Source organism: Plutella xylostella, chromosome 10 (assembly GCF_932276165.1).
Source record: "Plutella xylostella chromosome 10, ilPluXylo3.1, whole genome shotgun sequence".
In the NCBI taxonomy this organism is placed as follows: domain Eukaryota; kingdom Metazoa; phylum Arthropoda; class Insecta; order Lepidoptera; family Plutellidae; genus Plutella; species Plutella xylostella.
In genome coordinates, this window is record NC_063990.1 from 2,542,161 (window position 1) to 2,556,551 (window position 14,391).

General features: G+C 41.7%; 1 protein-coding gene across 7 annotated transcripts in view; it reads left to right on the plus strand.

Moving 5' to 3' along the window:
- The window catches only part of LOC105394631 (rho GTPase-activating protein 23), a 277,190-nt gene that overhangs the window by 213,442 nt on the left and 49,357 nt on the right, over positions 1–14,391 (plus strand). For all 7 annotated transcript variants that reach the window (XM_048623383.1, XM_048623381.1, XM_048623386.1 and 4 more), the window contains 2 exons: positions 315–420; positions 1,424–1,507. In XM_048623383.1, coding sequence (XP_048479340.1) covers positions 315–420; positions 1,424–1,507 — 190 coding nt within the window. The remainder of the gene's footprint in view (positions 1–314; positions 421–1,423; positions 1,508–14,391) is intronic.

The window sequence follows — 14,391 nt, forward strand, 5'->3', positions numbered from 1 at the left end:
TTGTTTTGCTTTATGCTGTTTCTACAGATACATCCTATTTTCTAAGATGAGAATCATTACGACGGCGTAATCAATTACACTATATAAATATGTGTACATACTCGTAAATGTTCCTGCCTATGTATAGCTGACTACTCCGACTTATTTATGATTAGATAGATAGATAATATAATACACTTAATTTGTACACCAACCAAGAATAATAAAATCAATAAGTATATTTATTATCAAGTAGATCCTTAAAATAAAAGTAAGTTCAGTAAAGCAAAGCTTCGTCCGTTTGGTTTTTATTAATTCAACTTTCGTCCCTATAGCTCTGACAAGAAAGGCGAGAATGGCACGAACGACACGGTGGAAGAGCCTATCGAAGGGGACATCCAGGGGAACGTGCAGATCAAAATGGTGGTCAGCAATGGAAAGGCAAGCAAGAAACAAATTTTAATTTGATTAAGTATGATAGGTAGATTAGGATCAATGATGCAGGGTGGTTTCAAAAAGAGTAAGGCGAAAGGGGGTGACTCAACTCAAGGGGTCACTCTGAACATATCTTATGTCTAAGGACTAAGAATTTATAAAATTCGCGAAAAAGTATATAAGCTGTAAGCTAGAAACTTTGTTGGTCACGTGACTTAACTTTTTACTAAGGGGAGCAGTTATTTTTTTAGAATAAAATTTGTTCATTTTGACCTTCTAACTAAGTCACTTCCTTTCGGCTTACAACCACTTTAGCAACACCCTCGGGTTGATTTCTTCCCGGCAACCAGAATTGAAAGAAAAAATTGTTTCTTTTTGATCATCGGAAAAAATATTCATACATTTCTTATCAGATACAATTGGTAGGTATGACTAAAATAGAAATACATTAACAAAGCTTTAAGCTCTCATTTTCATTTTCCAGACTTGTTTTTCTGTGTCTATTTCCAGAATTCTTATTTTCTCCAGTCCATTAGAGACAATGAGTAATTCAATATTAGCCATTATCTCGATCTAATATTAGATGCATTGTTGCAACGTGCTGGTGACAGGTCTTTTGTTCTAAATGTGGTAAACATACCTAAGTCGAAAGCACTTTTTGTGACTCAGCTCGTCATACTAATCAACTACAGTTCTAGGATTATATAATTACGACTTTTTTTAATTTGGGAAAATCCGTACATGACTTACTGAGTCTTTCCCTCACTCTTGTAACATCCTGCTGGAGGCCTAGCACGGGGCGCAAGACGCGAACGCCAAGACGTGTCAAAACTTTTCCGTTGCGCTCACTCATATCGCACGCCTTCGAGAGTGACTGGGACGGAAATCTTATGTTTTGCGCCCCGTGCTAGGCTTTCTGTATTACTTAATTAAATAAATTATATATATCAATAAAATATATTATATATTCCTATTTTTACCTAAGTCTAATGTGACAATATTCTTTCAGCGCGCCAGCGACAGGTCGTGGAAGCAGGTGTGGGCCGTCCTCCACGGGAACAAGCTGTACATCTACCGACACCATCCCAGTCAGGTCAGTCCCTTTTACTTTCTTTGTGCAGTTTTATGTATAGGTTACATTTACAGGTATTAGTGTATAGGATTCCGTGGAGATGATTGGAGACTTTAATAATCTATAAGTACTTAGATGCTGATTTGAATCCTTCCAACAGAGAAAATCAGTTCAGCCTTAAAAGTTGTGTATTTATGGTGCATCGTAGTTTATCGTTTTAAACTTTATCGCGTAAAACATCGCTGCAGTGTTAGCAATATAAAAGCGCAATATTGATTACCATATAAAATAGGTTTCGCTTTCCAGCAATAACTAGTAAGCTACTAGAATATATAGACGATTCCATACCACCTGTTATGGATTAAGCACCGATGCGATTGTATCAACTTTACCGACATAACTTTTACCTCCGTTCTGTGTCTATGAAAACCATATTCGTTACATCGGGCACTACATCTTCACGCATTACTGTGCTAGCCAGCTTTATTATCTTTATCTCGGTATACTTAAGGTTGATATTGCGATGGCGGGATGTTGTGAGTGATAAGGCCCGCAGTTCCGCTGATGGAGTGATAGTGTTGCGCGCGCGCACCTGGTGGCGTGTGCACTGCGCGTGCGCGGCAAAGGGTTGCCTACCACATGGGTGGATATAATGTAGAATAGACTTTATTTGTACTCACAAGAACAGAATTTACAAAGCTTATTTACATTATATACAAACACATAGGTACAAAAAAGGCGATGGTTCTAAATTTAAACTAAATACGTGACCAATGCTCCAATTTATTCCATATTGTTTTGTCTAAATATCTTCCTAATATAAACTTATTTCCTTCTACGAGCTTATCTAGACTAGATCATGTGTAGGATTGAGGTTTTGGAAATAATGGAGAAATTTAACATGACATAGAAATGAATATATATTTTTAGGTAGGTAAAGTACCTATTTACTAACGATACCTTGAATCTTTTTTGATAGGAATGATAGGATAGGTACTTACATAATAAAGTAGCATTGTAGATCCAAAGCAGTCTATATTTACGTTACAAAATGTCCAGTAGCGACAACCCTGAGGGTGACATACCCGTCTCCCCGTATGTTAACTCTTCCATGAAAACAACTAACGGAAATTCCTGTATACTTTGCTAATAACCGCTAAATAAGCCACGTGCCGTAATGGGGTTGCGTGACCATGAATATGTAATCATCATATGATTGTAACAAGCCAGATGTTGGGTTCCCTACCTAATTGATTGATGATTACAATTCTATTTAAAAATTTAACCATTCTCATTATAGCTGAGTCAGCATACGGTTCATATTCTTAGCAACTTCACGAGGCTTATTTTCTAACAAAATCTGATGCGACAGTGCAAAAATTCTTGAGAAATTGTACTCTACCTGTTTGGCACATTATATTAATGAGTAGGTAATAAAAATTAAATGAGTAAGCTATGTAGTCAGGGTTGTCTTTCAACCCTAACCGTAGCAATCTGAAAGAATAAAGCGAAGCGCAAAAGACAAGAGTCTTTAATGAACACTCTCACTGGCTCCCTCGGGCTGAAACGTCACTCATCCAAGTTTACGAGTCTCGCCGTAAATTCAAAAGCGTAATATGCCCGCCTGACCTTTCCCAAAGCGCGACTCGTAAATGTCACGCTGCTATAGAACCGTTAATTTTCAAATCTAATTCTGGAACGTTCGAGAACCACGTTAATTACGTATCTGGGAGACGCCACGCTTGTCTTCTCCATAAGCGCTGATCAAAGTAGACCAATCATAGGAACCTTGCGACTGATGAGTTTAATATTTATTTTAAAGGTCATTGAACGGAGACCTTCGCATAGGTTATTTATTTTCAGGAGGATATCTCAAATAGATTAAATTCATTAATACCTTCCTGTCAAACTAAACGGGCATTTGAATCGTTGCCACCTTTGCTGATTTTTCAAAACTCTTGGTATTTCTGTATTAAATAAACACCTATTTGTATGTAAGTCTGTTCTGTCGAACTTTCGATTGAGTATTCTACGCCATGCCAGATCTAGTGCATCCGTTGTACTCAAGTCATTTGCAGTGAAATACGATGAGATGCATAACTTTACACCGCGGTCATAAAAGTAAACGTCTCGTAGCGCAGACGCGGAAGTGTGCGCTATACATGCGCGTACGCATTTCAAATGTTCGAATTAATCCTTCCCGGAACGCGGGCTCCAGAGCACCGCCGAATGCTGGGTCCTATTTGTATCATTTCCCTGTATCTAAGCCGATCCGATTGCTTATTTAGCATGCCTATAGGTAGGTAATATTCACATAAGTACAGAATGTTACGTCAAATAAAAAAAAAACTGTTATCCACTTAGCTTACGTTCGGTGCGATTCCGACCGACTTGACTGTTGGGACACTTTTTTAACACTGCTCCAGTGACATTTATTACAAAATTCCTATCGTTTTTTTAGGGATCCGTGCCCAAATACTGCACAGTTCAGGCTACTGTCTTGTCGTCTGTCTGTTAGTGAAATGTATTTCAGTACCCTGAACAGTTAGTTTTTATGGTAGAGCAGAAAGCAAGGTTTTTCTTATAAATGTGATAAATATTATCGACTTTATAACAATTTACAATTGTACACCCATTATTAATCAAACTGCAGTAGCAAGATTTACCGATACAAAACAACCTGCAGCAAAGCTAAAGTTAACTAATCATAAACATAGAACACTAACATCTATACAGACCTATAACTAGTCAAGGCCAGAGTCCCAACGTAGCTTTATTAATTTAGCTAATTGCACAATAAATCGGTAAAACAACACCATCCTTAATTTACTGCAAAATGCAACCACACCCACTATTGGGAACTGGATAGCGGACTGTATAATCTAATTTAAAGGGGAAAATTATACGAAAACACGGGTTTGTTGTCAAGAAAAACGTATGTAATGAAAGATAATATTGACGGCTGAAGGAATGATAAATAAATACAAATTCAAATTATTATGTAAAAAAAAGGAAATCAAAGTATAAAAAGGTCGAGATATATAAAAGGTTGAGGTTCCACAACAAACTTCCCCCCGTGTGCGACATTAGTGGCACACAAACTGCTGTTAATTGTGGAAGCTCAGTTGGTGAGAGAAGTTACTAGATGTGGGAAATAATTATGTTGGATGTGGAGTATAATGGGAGAAAAAGACGTACCTACCTAAACAAAAAAAAGAACAAAACAAAATAAGACGAATTTAACATGTCAATACGGTAGACAAAACAAGACGAATTTGACATGTCAATACTGTAGAAAACTAAATTAAGTATTATAATAATAAAAACAATGCAATTATCGGATGGCAACGAAATGGAGAATGTACATAATGCTAGTATGACGAAGGATGGGCCGCGGCCGGTTCCTAAATGCTGCTTCTTAAAGTTTGACTAGTTTTCTTGTGGGTCTGCGAAGTATGAAGCCCTTTGCACAGACATCGACTACCCGGACGACTCCATCTTTTCCGGGGTAGGTGGCCACGACTCTTCCTTTAGGCCAAACCCCTCTTGGGAGGGTGTGATCTGCGATGATAACCACATCACCAACTACGAAAGTTGTAGGGGCAGTCGGGACGGGAACTCTATGTTGGAGGGTCGGTAAGTATTCACGTACCCATCTGCTCCAGAAGTGATCTGCTAGCCTCAGAGCTTTTTTCCATTCCAGTCTTCGCGATAGGTCGGTATCATCAAGCATCGGTATGGTTAGGTGAGATGAGGAGCCAATTAGAAAATGGAATGGGGTGATAGCTTCCTCATCATTGGGATTTGTCGACACATGTGTGAGAGGCCTAGAGTTGACGATCGCTTCGGCTTCGGTTAGGAACGTTACGTACGTTTCTTCTTTCGGCGCTCGTTGCAGCAGTGTGGTTGATAGTGCCGTTTTAACACTTCTAACTAATCGTTCCCATGCACCTCCAAACGTGGGCGCGTTAGCTGGGATAAATTTCCATGTTATGCCTCTATTTGCGGCGAAGTCGAAAATTTGTGATCCGTAAAATTCTTTCAATTGCTTAGCAGCTCCTACAAAATTTGTTCCGTTATCTGAATACACAATTTTTGGTGTTCCTCTGCGCGCGATGAAACGACGAAGAGCCATCATGGCAGAATCAGTTGAAATGGTGTTCACAATTTCGAGGTGAACCGCTCGTGTCGTCAGGCAGGTGAACAGCGCTACCCACCTTTTCTCTTTGCGACGTCCAACAGTGATATCAGTCGGGCCGAAGTAGTCGAGCCCACTACAAGTGAATGGACGTTCATGGTGGGTAAGTCGTTCTGGTGGCAGATCTGCAGTTGGAGGGATGCTTGGGAGGGTTTTTCTCACATGACAAAAGCGACAGGTACTTGCTAGTCTTCGAACCGTGCTTCTTAAGTGGACTATCCAATATGTCTGCCTTAATTCATTTACCACGGTTTCGTTATTGGCATGCCCTAATCTTTTGTGAACGTGATGTACTAAGAGCCGAACTGCTTCGTGTCTTCCATCGAGAATAATCGGGGTTTTCGTTTCGTCTGCAATGCCTTGGGCAAATTTGATTCTCCCGTTATTTCGGAGTATGTGGTCTGTCCCTAAGTATGGTGTTAAATTCTTCAAACGACTAGTTTTTGGAACTAGCTTCCCTTCAATGATGTTCTTCAGTTCTTCGCTAAAGCTTTCGAGCTGCGATCTTTGCAGTACGTGATTTTCTGCTACTTTTAAGTCGGACGCGGTGAGATGGGGCAATGTTGGTGAGGGGTGTGTGTTAACATTTATTTTCAATGGTGGTGACTGATGTTCTATTGATGATCGGATTTTGGAATTTTGCCCAAGTTTGAACTGAATTAAGGTTTTCCAAAACGCGGCTATCTGATGAGCCCTTGCGGTCGCTCTTAGCAATCGTGTCCACTCACTAAACCGTGTGGGGTTCGCGGCAACTGGGTGTATGAAGGGAAGAAGGTCTGTATTTAGGATGTTGACAGTGGCCGATGCCCCCTTCACTTCAAGGTCTGTGAGCGGGATATCGACATTGGTAGGCTCTACAGGCCAGTTGGTCTCTGCGTTAAGGAAAAACTGCGGACCCGTAAACCATCTATGAGTTTCGTTAAAGTTAATAGTTTTTGCTCTGGTTGCGTCATCTGCCACGTTAACTTTGGTCGGTAGCCACCTCCAGTTGACTGGTTTAGTATTTTCTAGAATTTCCCCTAAGCGGTGTGCAACGAATGGTTTCAAGTTTCGGGCGTCACTCCTAATCCAATGTAGAACGGTCATAGAATCTGTCCAGCAAAAGGTTTGTGTGGGTTTCTGCCTATGTTGTTCCTTAATACTAATAACGATTCTAGAAGCTATTAGTGCAGCTTGCAATTCAAGACGAGGTATAGATACCGGTTTGAGTGGCGATACCCTGGCTTTGCTTGTTATAAGCGCGGTTTTAACGGAACCGTCTTTAAATACGTACCTAAAATATGCCACGCAAGCGTACGCCAATTCGCTCGCGTCGGCAAATACGTGGAGCTCCCTACTTACGTCAGCATCTGAACTGTTTACGCCGTACCAACGGGGGATGCGTAGTGTATCAATTGAAGCGAGCTCTTCGAACCACTCCAACCACGGCTGACATAAATTGTCTGGTAGTAGTGCGTCCCAATCAATGTTTGGGTGACGCCATAATTGTTGGAAGAGGATGCGGCCTTTAACTATTAAGGGCGTTAACAGTCCTAGCGGGTCGTAAACCCTCATTAGATGTGACAACAGTTTGCGTTTTGTTAGTTTACTGATAGGTTCTCCGCCCAATCCTGTACGGAAACCTAACAAGTCAGGTTGAGGAAGCCAAGCTACGCCTAAAGTGCGAATCACATTATTCTGAGAATTGCATAACTCTACCTCAGTCGGTTGGGTAGCTCTTAACGATTCGGGTAACAATTTTAAAGCCTCGCTGTCGTTTGAAATCCAGCCTCTCATTTCAAAACAAGCTGCTGCGTGTATGGACACGATTTCTAATGCGATGCGGGAAGCGCTACGTACGTCATCCTGGCTACCTACATAATCATCCATGTAATGGTCCTGTAAAATGGCGTTTACCGCTTCAGGATAACGAGTCTTAAATTCTAAGGCGTTTTTATTTTTAATAAATTGCGCCGTAAATGGGCTTGAGCATGCGCCAAAAATAACGGAAGTCATTCTTAGTTCCTTTATGTTTGAATTCTCTGTCCAAAGGAAGCGGAGTGCATCACGATCCTGTGGTCGGATGCGTACTTGTGGAAACATTTCCTTAATGTCGGCTGTGAGACCGATACGTCCCTCTCTAAATCGAAACAACACTCCTAAGAGGGGTTGTAGTAGGTCTGGCCCCGGGAGTAGAAGCGAGTTCAAGCTGACTCCATATGTCTTACAAGCAGCGTCGTTAACAACGCGTAATTTCTTTTTTTGTGGGTGGTAAACACCAAAATGTGGAGTGTACCATCGTATTGGTTCGTGCGGTGGCATCTTTTGATACACTTCGTGGTACGTAGATGGTTCGCATGTTTCTGCGTAACCTTTTTCCAGTAGGCCGTTTATGTATGTCTTGTAAGCGTCGGCGAAAGTTTGGTCTTTTTTCATAAGTTTATCTAAACCTTTTAACCTATTAAGAGCTTGATAATAGCTATCTGGTGTGTGCTCGATATCATTTCGCCAAATCATGCCTACCTCAAATCGGCCGGTTGGGAGACGGCGTGCCGTGGACTCTAAAATATGAATGGCTCGCTCCTCTGCGTCCGTTAATTTAACTTGTTTGGTTATTCCCAACGAGTCCAATTTATATTGAGTTTTAACGAGGGACTCTAGCTCCGAGTTGTCACTGTGTTTTTTGTGGGTGTTTGTGTGAAAGATATTATGCTGGGCAACTAAGTTGGTAACGTTACGGCTTGACATAGAACCATATAGTGTCCATCCTAAAGCAGTACGACATGCTACTGGTTCCCCAGCAGACCCAATACGATGTTCGTGGGTAATGAGTAAATTCCAATCGCACGCTCCTATGAGCACTGTTGGTTTCGCATCCGAATATGATATCTTGTCTGCTATGTCAGCTAGGTGTTTATACATTTGAACGTCTGTTAGTTGTATTGTTTGTTTGCGGAGATTTAATTTTTCCATGCTCTTGGCATTGTTGATTTTGTGGCTGTCGTTAGCGTATTTACCTCTTATGTCGAAGCTGACATACTCGACTTGGACATCTATCCTCATACCTCCTATTCCTTGTACACTAATTTGTTCCGGGCGCCCTTCGGCTCCTATAATGCCGGCAGCGACTTGGTCAATGACAGTAGCTGTACTCCCATCGTCTAACATAGCAAAGGTGTCGTAGCTACCCTTAGGTCCACTAATAGTTACTGGGATAATTTTTAATAGAGTTTGTCTTTGTTCACATGATGTGTTGATAGCTGTGTTGATCGTGTCGACCACTGTGTTGTTTGACGGTTCGTCTACTGTAGCTGGTAAGGGCTGTGGACATGTTACGTTGACTGTGTTGTTCGCTATTTGACCTGACGTTTCCTGCCTATGTAGCATCGGGTCGTGGTTCCTACTGCATGAGTCAACTCCACATTTTAGGTTCGGTGAACATTCTCTCCACGTGTGTGGATGGCTCTTTAGGCACCTATAACACACTCTGTATCTTGTTACCCACGCCCACTTGTCATTGATTGGCAATTCACTAAACGGTGTGCATTCCCTAATATCGTGTTTATTGTTACAATATACGCATTGTGTTTTTTTTGCGTTACTAGTTGTGGCTAAGACGTTTTCCTCGCGCCTGTGTGAAGCACCCTTAAATCTAGTTTGGTCCTGCGGTAGAATGGGATTATAGCTGGCTAGCGAACCAAACTTCACATGTTTTACTAATTCTATTTCCAAAAAATCTGATAACGCGACCAGTTTTTTATTAGAGTTGCGAGAATGGGCGTAGTCAAACCATTTTTCTAATAAGATAGGGGTTAATTTAGTTAAAACCGTTTGATAAAGTTCCGGTGAAATCAAATAATCGTGTTGGTCGAGTGCTCTTAAAGTAGCAACGCAGTTTTGTAGTTTAGTTACGAGATTAGGTAAATCCTTTAAATCGTAGGTAAGTTTAGGTGACATTTTTAAACATGTTACCTGTTGGTTAACTATTATTTCCGGTCTCGCAAACCTCTGTTCCAGTGCGTTGATTACTTCCTGAGGGTTGAGGGTTGTCGCCAGCAGGGTCGCGGTGCATTCCTTGGCGGCGCCGCGGAGTGCTGCCTGCAGTCGAGATATGTTATCTATAGGGGAGAACGAATCTTCAGTATATTGATAGATACGTTTAAATTGTAACCATTCTAAAGCATTCCCATTGTAGGTAGGGAGATTAGTGTTCGGTTTTTGTTTGTTACAAGCTAGAGCTTTAGCGGCAGTGGCGGTGTCGCCGATTGCTCTGACCATAGTCGCAAGGTCTACGGAATCGACGTTGTAAAGGTTGGGTTTGGGTGTGGGTTGGGGCAGGGGTTTGGTGGCGTCCATATTTTTATTCGCGCCTATGATCGGGCTGTGGTATGGTGTGGCAGGGTTGAGGGTGTTATATGGTGCAGTAGAAGGTAGGGGTTGGTTAACATCCAACCATTCCTCCACTCGGTCGATGGAGACAACCGAGCGAGCCTGAGAGTGATGACTGCCGCTACGTTGGCTGCCGAACCTGGCCTCGATGGCCATCATCTCTGCTTCGCATTCAAGCTTTTCCACCTCGGCCTCTCGCTCAGCTAAGGCGCGCTCCCTTTCTAAGGCCTTTCGCTTGAACTCGGCCTGAACGGACAATCTTTGTGCCAGAACTGTGGAGCGCGAGCTACGGTGGGAGCTGGCTACGCTCATAATATGGTGGGATTTGGTACTTACATTTTCTCGACTTGTACCTACGGATGGTTGTGTTATTTCCATGTCGGGGTTCTGCGCTTGGTAACACACTGAATCCTTTGCGCGGCTCCGGGTTATCATAATCAGATCACTTATAACTCACTGCGTTACATAATATTTCGGTATGGAAACCTGAAAACACTCTGTGGGAAACTGGGGGAAAATCTGGAAACGGGGAAAACAAAGGGGAAAAGAAACTAGTTAATCGTAAATGGTTTTCGCGGCTCGATATGACCACTTTATTGGGAACTGGATAGCGGACTGTATAATCTAATTTAAAGGGGAAAATTATACGAAAACACGGGTTTGTTGTCAAGAAAAACGTATGTAATGAAAGATAATATTGACGGCTGAAGGAATGATAAATAAATACAAATTCAAATTATTATGTAAAAAAAAGGAAATCAAAGTATAAAAAGGTCGAGATATATAAAAGGTTGAGGTTCCACAACACCCACCCTTAAGGGAAGCCAATAAGATACATTATTGCTTGCAAGCACGGCACTAGTATATTGGTTTCTACATAAGGTGGTACCTGCTTCGACTCCCACTCGGCACTAGCCAGCAACTCCTGAATACAGCTAAATAAGGAGCATTTTATATAGGTAACTACTTTTCTTCAAGAAACACGTAGAATATAAAAAATATCTCCGTGAAAGATTTTATACAAATCTTTATCAAAGATCGGCTATATAAGCCATCTTAGGGTGCACGCGCGCCAACAGAACTAGGGGTCGAATTGGTTGCCATCGCCGAAATCGGTCGGACCAATCATCATCATTACCATTATCACAAACCTTTTTTGTTGACGAGAAAATTTTCACCACCCATGTTAGATTTTCAGGACTGGACCAACATTATACCTCCACATTTAGTGACAAGTGCATTGTCTCTTGTGTTTTAAATATATAGGTACTTCCCTCGTACTAGTTACATGGTAAATTAAAACTGGAAAAAAAAAGTGTAAAAAGTGAACTTGTAATACTCGTAAACAACGAAGTCCTACGTAGCTATTTATAAACAGCTCATTATCACCGGCCCTATGTTGCCTCACGTCGCCTCTTCTACATGAGAACCTGGAGGGTTACTCTACACTGGAGAAAAACAAACGATCGAGATCTGTCATGCAAACGGCACGTTTAATACAACGAGATAAAGTCGTGGCTCGCGCAGTAATGCTCTGAAGCTTCGTTTTCCGTCATATAGAGTGACCCCTTGCAGGCCTCGGGGCATGTTGCAGTCAAATTGAAACAGTCTCGGATAAGTTACTGTGGCGGCTAACAGCTCAGCATTACTCCAAGCCTGGAGGGATGTCAATATATATTACATATTAATAGTAATGAGCCAGCGGATACGTATAAGTTTATGAGTTAAGTATGTCAGTTATCAATCGGTCAACTATTGGCAACCACTCAAGAATTTATCGTCATCCATAAAGTGCAAATAAATTAATCAGCGAAACACCATGAATCTTACGCAATACCGCAAGCGTTACTCTACGAGCACTTAATAGCCGCAATTGATAGTCTCTCGTTTTTCCGTGTCGGAAGCAAATTAAAAGGTTAGAGAGTGTGAGACAAGAATCTGGTAGCAGAGCTCGATCGCGTAAATTGTGCATAAGCAGACTAACGCGGCGTGAAATGCGCGCGCGCACGCAACGCCGATACAGCCTCCCGGCAGATCCCGCGATCAGATCTCCCGATACCGGCCCACGGCTCACTGAATTTCAAACGCCTGTATAATTGAAAATATTTACTGCTTATGAATTATATTAACGCGGCAAAACGGTGAGATTCCACGCTTTAATTAATTTCGCACTGACATTAGTTTCTGTCTAGATCCACTAGATAAGTCGAAATGGGCATGGCATTCGTTTACGAGTAATGGAATAATTGGAGATGATCGATGGCTGCATTGATGGCAGCTGCTGGGTCAATGGCAACAGCAATAGACGGGGCATTGTTTTCTATAAGGCGAGTGCGTCAACACGAGCCGCGTTGCCAGGCGTAGGCTCCGCGGCCTTACAGAAATATCCGCTTTGTTATAATTGTGCTCCATTGTTGTTGCCATTTGGCGGTCCGCCTCCCAAAATAAACTGCGGTTAAAATAACGCGCAAATTCAATGAACGTTAATGAGGTGCGAGGGCTGCGCCTGTTTCCCACGGGATTTCAACACGCCGCTGTTACACTCTGTATTACGCCTTACGCGGGCCGATCGCGTTCATTACGATTCAATACAGTCGTTCAACCTGTTGCAAATGAGACTTATCTCCCTTTCTTGCTTAGGGGTAACAAACTTTCTACCAGACTAAGATAACCATTGAATTAGCTTGGCCATTAACGGTGTTAGTTGAAATTCTCTGTTGCCAAGTACTAGGACGAGATTGCTATTTATACACGGTCGACCTTGACAGCTGTTGCCTTGGCGACCGTAATGGGCTAGATATAGCCTAGCTGTAGGACTATACGGCTATGATGCAAGGGAATTATCCAGGCGCGGCACACGCTATAATGTTCGCATTCATTTTGGGTATTGATTAACTTGTTAATTCGTAACTCTGTTTAGGATTTGTTGTAAAGCTCAAAATATTTCGTATTTAAGATATAAATACAATTTACTCTCTTCAGATACTTCACAAGTATTCCCATTTAAGTTAAGTACCTTCAGATCTTTTCGTTTCAAATTTGCTGGGTCAACATTAAACCAAACCTTACAAGTTCGAAGCAAATTGATTCTCGACTCGTAACTGGAAACTTTTCACTCGCAATAGGTATCAGATACTTTTGTAATTTGAAAGACTCATTTATCTCGGCAAGTTCGCCGACCCCAGAACTCATTTGTTCGACGATAAGGTAACAAATTGCGAATCAGTTGCGAAAACGTTTTATGGCCTTTACCGCAGTTAGTAAGGGTTCAGTCAGGCTGCGAGGGAAAATATCTGAGAGTAATTTGATTGAAGGTTGCTGAACTGGTTTGATAGGTAAGTTTGTGTTGAATTGAGTTTGATTGCGTGGTCCCGCTGCGTCACGGGCGGGGCGTCGACCCCGCGCCGCCGCCGCCGCCGCCGCCGCCGCGCAGTTTCCTTGCCAAGCACCTTGTCAACCGACCACGTCACTAGTCACCTGCTTACAGAACATCTAGCTACAACTGGGCAAAAAAAACACGACTTTGTAATAAAGCTAACTGGATTTCTGCTTTTTCTTAGCGAGTCGATGACAAACATACGACTAGCGTTTGTCATCGTGCTCAAAGGATTAGCCAGTCTGATTTAGGTACCTGGGGCATTGTTAGTCGCTAACTGCTCAGAATGCGTTGGATGTACGAGTATACAATACTCGTACACCCGAGAAAGAAAATTGCAGTAGTAAATTGTCCATTTATTGTACACGAGTAAATAGTATCTTGAGAAAACATTACCCACAGACCCCACAGTAAGGACTACTAAGGACATAGTATTCAATAGATGGTCTTATCGCTAATAACTATATCTTCCAGACCACAGAAGGGTGAATAGTATTTTCCCTTTCTTTAAATATTTTAATAAATTTCATGTGGATATAAATTGGCTAGGTCAGGTTCGGACGCACGCAACTAATCTTTGGCTTACTTTAGTTAAGTGGGTGTGTTATTGAGATGAATGTTATGATGAACGCGACAAGGTTAGTACACGTATATTATATTATACCGACGGTTATCAATAATACAAGAAACGTATAATGTATAAAGCTTGTCTGCAATAACTGCTACTCAGGGCTCTTGAAAAAACGCGCAGTAAATACCAACTATTCACTTAATTGCGAAACTCTTAGCACGCCTTCGCATCCCAACAATTTCCTCAAAAAATCATTTATGCTTATCATCCATCTTGCGCCACTCATTTCTTTTGTGTTAAGATTGACACTGACGTTAATTGCTGTCATTATGATCGGATCTCGGAGGAAGCATGCAACGATACGCGTAACAAAAACTCTTGTTACCGACTGT